Source organism: Heterocephalus glaber, unplaced genomic scaffold (genome assembly GCF_053883595.1).
Source record: "Heterocephalus glaber isolate CG9 unplaced genomic scaffold, H.glaber_assembly_v1.0 deba00000937, whole genome shotgun sequence".
NCBI classification, from domain to species: Eukaryota; Metazoa; Chordata; class Mammalia; order Rodentia; family Bathyergidae; genus Heterocephalus; species Heterocephalus glaber.
Window position 1 is genome coordinate 5,667,667 of NW_028258173.1, and position 7,378 is coordinate 5,675,044.

Here is a 7,378-nt window from a genome sequence, read left to right on the forward strand (position 1 = left end):
CAAGCCCCTAGCCCAGTTCTGTCCCAACAGCCCTCATCCCTCTCAGACCACAGAAGCGGGAGGCAGGCTGGCAGGAGAGTAAAGGGCTGCCCTGAGTGGTGGCATCCTGAGGGCCTCCAGCAGTCCCAAGGTGGCCAGTCACCCACCTTGGCCAACCTTCAAGTCACGGCCACACAGCAGCCAGCAGCACACCTCTCTGAGGGAAGCTGAGGAGGGAATGGTGGAGATGGGCAGGCCGCAGGATGCCCAGGAGGGCCTCTGGGCAGTGACCGATGGGAGACCGCCAGGCAGAATGGGCAGCTGGCTCCATGGCTGATGGAAATGCCTCACCAGGCTGAGTGCTGAGGACTTTGCTGTTACAGGCTACGTGGACAAGGGTCACAAAGGCAAGAGGGTAACGGCAACCAAGTCAGGACCCGCCCCTGCTCCACCTGTAGTACCAAATTCCCTGGAACAGACAGCCCTGGCCAGAAACATCCACTTCAGTAAATCGCCAATGGGGTCCCCTCCCCTCCCCCTGACCACAGCACACCCAGACCACCACTCACCCTTTCTCAAAGACTCAGCTTTCCCTACCAAGGTAAATAAAAGCACTGCAAACCAGGGAAGTTAGAAAAGTCTCTTTTAAGGTTTTAAATTAAAATTTCACCCTGGTGAGATGAGATTCTGATTTAGGAAGTCAACCCGAAAGTGAGCTCTACCGGGTCCATGTCCTCTGACCCTGGACAAGGGAAGAGGCCCCCCACCACAGAGTCTGGCCTGACTCAAGCCAGGTCTCTCTAAGAGCCGTGCACAGCCAGCTGGGGACAGGGTGACAGTAGCTACAAGGCCACCCAGGGGACATACCCAGCGATGGAGGGTGGCAAAAGGAGTGGGGGGAGAATCCTGGACACAGCAGTGAAGGCTGGGGGCAGGGAGCCCCGTGGAACCCTTCAGGGCTGCAGCCCCAGGCAGGGACAATGGGGCTCTTCCTGTTCGCAGGTGACTTCAGGGGACTCTTTTGGCCCTTCCCCTCTACCCAGCACCCCAGGTGTGCGGCCCCACTCACATATACATTAGTTATATTTATATATATCATAGTTATATATTAAAAAGAGGAAAAGAACTTGCCCAAAGAAAAACTCCTGAGGGACCCAAGCGGCCCACGAAGTTTACTGCCCCCCCCATTCTTTTATAAAATCTTCCAGTGCGATCTTCAGGAAACCCCTCACCCTCCCCCTGCGGCCCCCTCCCTGGCCCTCCTGTGTCCCCACAACCCCAGACTGCCCCCTCACTCCAGCACAGGGCCCGACGGCATCCAGTCTCATCTCTGGCCGTCCATCGCCGCCATGGCTTTCTGCTGGGTGCCGCCCTGCTGTGCTCCGGGCGGCCATGTGGGCTGTGGGCAGTGCAGGCGATGGAAGGAGGTGGGAGAAGAGGGCGGCATCCAGGGCGCCTGGTGGCTGGGTGGGGAGGAGGCCCAGAAGGGGCTGAAGTTTGCAGGGGGGGAGCAGGCCACGGCCGTCATGGGGCTGTTGCTGCTCTGTAGGCCCTCGGAGGTGCGAAGCTTGGAGAACATGGCCAGTGCGTCGGGGAAGTTGGGCGGTGTGGCAGGTGTGTTGCTGGGCGTACACATCTGCGGGCAGAGAACACAGGCGTGGGGGGCTGGCCGGGGCCCTGGGGCCTCTTTACTCCCATTTTTCAGCCCACAGAGGCTTCAATAAGACAGACACACCCCTCTGTTCAGAGCTAACCAAAAAAAGGGTAAACTCCACCAAAGTCAAAAGTGTTGAACGAGGCTAGGAAACAATACCAAGGAGCATCAGAATGGTGAGTTCCAACCTGAAGCTAAGGTGTCACTTTAAAATAAAAAGACAAGGGGCCGGGATTTAGCTCAGTGGTTTCCAGTGCCTGCTGCGCAAGCACCCCAAGTTCGACCCCTGGTACCCCCCCCAAAATAAAATAAATAATAAAATAAAAAGACAAGGAGTAGCCCAGGATGTCACTGCCAGTGCCCCCCTCTGGCTGAGGCACCCAGCTGGCATCATGTGCCCTCTGACGTCCCCAGGGTATGGGCCAGAGAGAGTGTTCAGAGGTTCTCCCTTCTGCGAAGCCAAGGAAAAGCTGGACTTCCTCCGTGTTGGGGTCATCACGGCCACCAGCCCCTAAGCTCTTGCCTCCACCATCTTCTCAAAAGGAGGCCTAGTTGCCTGAGGTACTCTTTTTCCATATTACAGACGAGGAAACTGACGCCCAGAGGCCAAGTCATGACTGAAAACACACCCAGAGCACAATGAAAGCAAGCAGATTGAATTCCCAGGCTCCTACATCTGTAGGCCCAAGCTCTTAATCTGTTCCCACGGCCCACTCTGCCTGCACAGTCACGGGCAGCTCTGGGCCCAGCCCCAGGATTTTGGCTTCCTGTCTGGAGCCTCCAGCCCATGGTACGGCCTACCCTCAGCCTGGGCCGAAGCTCTCAGTCCAAAACCCAGAGCCTCTTCTACCTCTCTGCCCTGGGGGCCCCACTCCAGGGGCAGGGAACAGGCAGCCCAGAGAGCAAGACGCACACAAGCTGGTTCCCACCACAAAGCCGCTTCTTCCTCTCCCAGGAAGCCATGGGAGGCCTTCTTTGAATTTCTCCTAATTTTAGCAACCTCCCCCTTCCCCCAGGCACAGGGTTGGGGTGGGCAAGACTCTAGGACTTGACCTCGAAGGAGAGTTCGAGGCCATCCCATTTCAATCACCAAGGCCAGGGGCCCCTCAGCTCCTAGGGAGCTCTGACCATTGTCCTTCCCAGGGGCCCTCAGAGGAGGCCAAAGGACTCAGCAGAGGCCTGGCCCCACCCAGACATTTCCCTCCTCCTCCCACTGCCTGGCCCCTGACAGGGCTGACTTCTCAGCAGCAGGAAACAATGAATGGGGGTGGGGGTGAAGGCCAATTGCTTCACAGCATCGTGCCCCACTTCCCCAGTTCACCAAGCCAGCGTGGCCTCCTCCTTCGACAGCGCCCCCAGCCTGCTGGCCAACAGGGCCTGGGCCCGCCTGCCTGGGGAAGCCTGGGCAAGCTCCTGTGCCTCTCTGGAGTGCCTCTCTACTTTGGGAAAACCAGGGCCTGGGACAGGATTCTCCACAGCACCCTGCTCATGTTGCCTTTCTCCCTTGGCCCCTGCAGATCCAACTCTGGACCCTTCCTAATCACCTGGGCAGCTTCCTCCCACTGTGGGAAGGAACAGCAGTCTACAGGACAATCATTTATCAGTTACTTGTGCCTCGGGTCACTTCTGGAATCACCATTTTGCGGTGACCCAAGCCCAGTGTTTTTATTTAACCTTTTCCTTTATTTTGTGCCTGGGCCGGGGATTTAGTTCAGTGGTTCCACCGCCTTTCTCAAAAAGCGCAAAGTCCTGAGTTCGATCCCCAGTACCAAAACCAAAAATTTTATTTTGTCCCAAGAATCTCCCAACTCTAGGAGCAGGGACACCATTCTGATGAAGCACCCAGTACCAGTTGCTGATGGTTACACTGATTATGTCTGTTACAAAACCTGCTGCGTTGCCTGAGGGGAGGTTTCAAAAGGGGCTTCAATCCTCCCACTGGGGTTTGCAGAGAAAGAAGAAACCAAACAGAACGACAGTCCTGGCTCTTCCTGTGAGCCCCTGTTCCTGGCCCCTATGAGGGGCTGTGCTGGAGGCCCTGGCTTTTCAGAAGGGCCGAAGCCAGCAGGGAGATACCTCAAGGCTGTTTTGAGGAAGGGATGGAGGCAGAGCTCCCAGGTTCAGGGAGCCAGAAAATTCCACAGCTGGATGCTGGGGTGGGGTCCTCTGGAGATGAACTCCTCCTAGGCTTGCTAGGAGCCAGGCCTCAGCTACCTCCACCCTGCAGCCAGCACCATTATGCCTTTAAAAGCCAAAGGACATTCTTGTGGGATTCATATGGGGCAAGAGCCCTCCTAAAAGAAAAGCTAGTTTAAAAAGTGGCTAGATAAAAACAGGGAGCCAAGGACAAGATACAGCACAGGAGCCCAAGTGCAGCCAGGGCAAAGACACCCAAGTGTTAAAAATGCCAAAAATGCACCCAGGAAGCCACAGCAATCCCGAGGAATAATATTTTACAATCCCCACAGATCTCAGCCCCTCCCACCCCACTGAGGCTAATAGGTAACCAGGGGGGTGGGGTGGAGAAGCCACCTCCGGGGCCTCAAGGAAGCCAAGGGTACCCCCTGGCCTGGAGGGCAAAAGCTCCAGCCTGGGGTCAGGTTGGAAAGAGAAGAAAACAAATCTAGCCCTGAGCCACTTCAGTTCCCAGGATTGTGCATCTCTTAACACAGAGATTAAATGCAAATTCTTGGCCTTATCTTGAGTCAAAATCTGTGTGTCCTCCCAGCACAGGGTCTGTTCCCTTGGGCTTCAAAAGGGCCAGCATACATTTGTGGGCAGAGCCGGTTTCCTGAGCCAGGGTGGATTTATCCCTTGCCCGCTTCCTGCAGCGCAGGGTGCCTGTGTGGAGGGGGAGGGGCCGCACTCACAGCAAGGGGGGGCTCCCCATTAACACACGAATAGCCCAAGTCTCAATCTCTTCTCCTAGGGTCTTCATTTGGGCTCCCCAGAAGTGTGGTTACCATCCAATCCAAGCCCCCTTCCCTTCTCGTCCCCTGTTCCGAGGCCATTTCTCCCTCTTCTTACCCCCCAACTCTAGCGCCCCGACCCTCGACCCCCAAAGCGAAGCTCCGGGAAGCCCAAGGCCTCCGGCCCAGACCTAGGCGCCTGGAGGCGGGTCCCGAAGTTGGACGAGCCGGCGCCGGCCCGGGAGCGCTCTTTCCTGGAAGACATTTTGGCTCTTTGTTTACATTCGCGGCGCAGCGCTCCCCGGCAACATGGCTGTCACTGCCGCGGGTGACAGCGGCCCGGCCCAGCCCTTGTCCCTCCGGTCTCTCGGTGGGCTATGCTCCGGGGGGTCCAGCCGCCGGGGGAGGCCAGCTCCCCGCTGCCTGTCGAAGGGTGAGGGACCCAGGGGCCCGTACGCGCTCTCTCGGCTACACTTACCATCTGGGGGTGGTGGTGACTGTTGGGAATGTTGGTTTCTTGGAAAAACGTGCTCAGGGCGGTCTGCGGACAAACGCGGGAGGAGCGGCGTCAGCGTAGCCAGACTAGGGGAGCAAGAAGCCCCCCGCCGGCCTCTGCTACCCAGGCCGACACAGACAGAACCCCCCACCCAGGCCCCCCGGGTTCCCTAGATCTGAGGGCCGGGCGCACCTCGAACTGCCAGTGCGCCGCCTGCAGCAGCTGCTTCGCCTGGTCGGCCGCGCAACCCGCGGCCAGCACGAACTGGTTGATCATGACCTGGTGCCGCAGCTCGTCCGTGTTCACCGACATGGCGCGATGCGAGGCCCCCGCAGCACCGGCCGCGGGGATCCGGGGCTCGGCCTCCGCCGCCCGGCGAATGTTGTGGTTCTGATCCCGCCGCCCGTCCGGCCGACACCACAAACAACAGCGCGGGGCGGGGCCGGGGTGTCCCAACGTTCCGGGGCCGCGTGCCGCCGCCGCTGATTGGCCCTTGTGCCTCCCCGCTAGCGCCTGGCTCCCGCACCGACGTTCGATTAGAATCCTGCGGCCGGCCCCGGGGCCGCACTGTTTCTCTTTTCGCCGGGCCGTGCCCATTGGCGAAGCTCAGCGCGGTGGGGCTCTCCCTCATTGGCCGGCCGCTGTGTTTTGGCTCATTCAGGCTCATGATTGGCCAAGGCCGGGTCTTGGGGGCGGGGACGCGCGCTCTGATTGGCCTCCTGTGGGTCTGTTTGAACTCAACTTGAAAACCTAGGCTGCCTGCTGATTGGTCGAGGCCTCTCTGTTTGCTGTTGTAGACTTGGGGGGTGGTGCAGCGGAATTCATTCATTACTTCATTGAAACTTAACATGCTCAGCTGGAAAAGCAAGACAGAGTGGCTTTGACTCATTTCCTCTGAAAGATGTGGTCATCTCGAGAAACAGAATGATCAAAATAGAAAACACAGAACCTTTGCCGCTGCTCTAGTCTCAAAAGTATTTAATTTTAAAAATAACTTTCAAGCAGTCCTATCTTTTTTTTTTTTTTTTAAATTCGTGAGCTATAGTGTACAGCAGGAGGTCTGGGTTCAATCACCAGCGCAAAAAAAAGGAAGAGGTTAAAAGAAGTATTATGCACAGATACGAAAGCAGTGTCTCTGCGGGTACACCTTGCAAGACTTCACAAAATGAACAGCAGTAATCCCATCACCCCAGGAGGCCGTGGCAGGAAGAGCCCAAGTTTCAGCCCAGCTTGGGAAATTTAGAGACTTACCAAGACCCTGCAAGTAGAGAAGACTTAATTTTTGGTCTCAAAATTTTAAATTAAAAAAGGGCTGGGGATGTAGCTCTGTGTAAAGGGCCTGGATTCAATCCCAGCGCCGTAAAAACAAAAAACCTGAACATTTCCCATCCTCTTCCTGTTCCCTTTTAATCACTACCCACTCAGAGCAAGAGCAAGGTCAGAGGAAGCTCTTGCTCTGGAGAATGTAAACCAATATTTATATACAATAAGTATAACGGCAAGAAGAAAAGTCACTTTCTCAAGTGACTAATACCTAAGGTGAATTTTTTTTCTTTTAAATTAGTTGACCTAACCGAAGCTTTAATTTGCTGGGTGTGGTGGCACAGGCCTATAATCCCAGCATTCAGGAGGCTGAGACAGGAGGATTACCTCAGGTTGGAGACCAGCCTGGGCTATATCTTGAGACTCTGTCTCCAAAGGAAAAAAAAGTAATTGTTTCCAAAGTTTTCTTCTTTTGTGGTACCAGGGATCGAACTCCAGACCTTGTGCTTGCGAGGCAGGCAGCGGAACCACTGAGATAAATTCCTGGCCCAAAAGTGATTTTTCAACCCTAGCCCTTTATTTGTTTACTTACTTAATTTTAGAGGCGGGGTCTTGCTATATTACTCAGGCCGGCCTTGAACTCCTGGTCCCAGGAATCCCACTGCCTCAACTTCTAGAAGTTGGGACTCTGGGCACACACCACCTTGCCCAGCAGCTCTAGTCCTTCAAAACCCAAATTTGTTTATGTGTGCTGAGTTTCCACCTTCTAGATTAGGATCTGGCCTTCCGGATTGTGTTTGGCCTTTAGGGAACTGGAAGGGTGGAGAAAGGACTACATATTTAAACAAATTTAAGGAAGAAGAGTTAGGAAGGTAGGTACAGTTTGACCTCTGTTTCTGGTGCATTCAATTAATTACAGTTCTTTTTCCAATTGCAGGGTTGTTTTTTTTTTATTTTTTAAAAATTGTAGATCGAGGGTAGCTCAGTAGCTGGTTGTATTTATTGTATTTATCATGGGTAAGGCCCTGCATTTGTTCCCTAGCATCAAACCAAACCGAAAACCTTGCATTTGTTCTG

General features: G+C 55.2%; 1 protein-coding gene across 1 annotated transcript; it reads right to left on the reverse strand.

Annotated features, from left to right (window-relative positions):
• Positions 1-609: 609 nt before the first annotated feature.
• Positions 610-5,650, reverse strand: Ubald2 (UBA like domain containing 2). The gene is made up of 3 exons (XM_004860747.4): positions 5,231-5,650; positions 5,021-5,083; positions 610-1,615 (listed from the first exon to the last, which is right to left on the reverse strand). The coding sequence occupies exons 1-3, from the start codon at positions 5,633-5,635 to the stop codon at positions 1,304-1,306; spliced, it is 780 nt and encodes a 259-aa protein (XP_004860804.2). The 5' UTR covers positions 5,636-5,650; the 3' UTR covers positions 610-1,303.
• Positions 5,651-7,378: the final 1,728 nt, after the last annotated feature.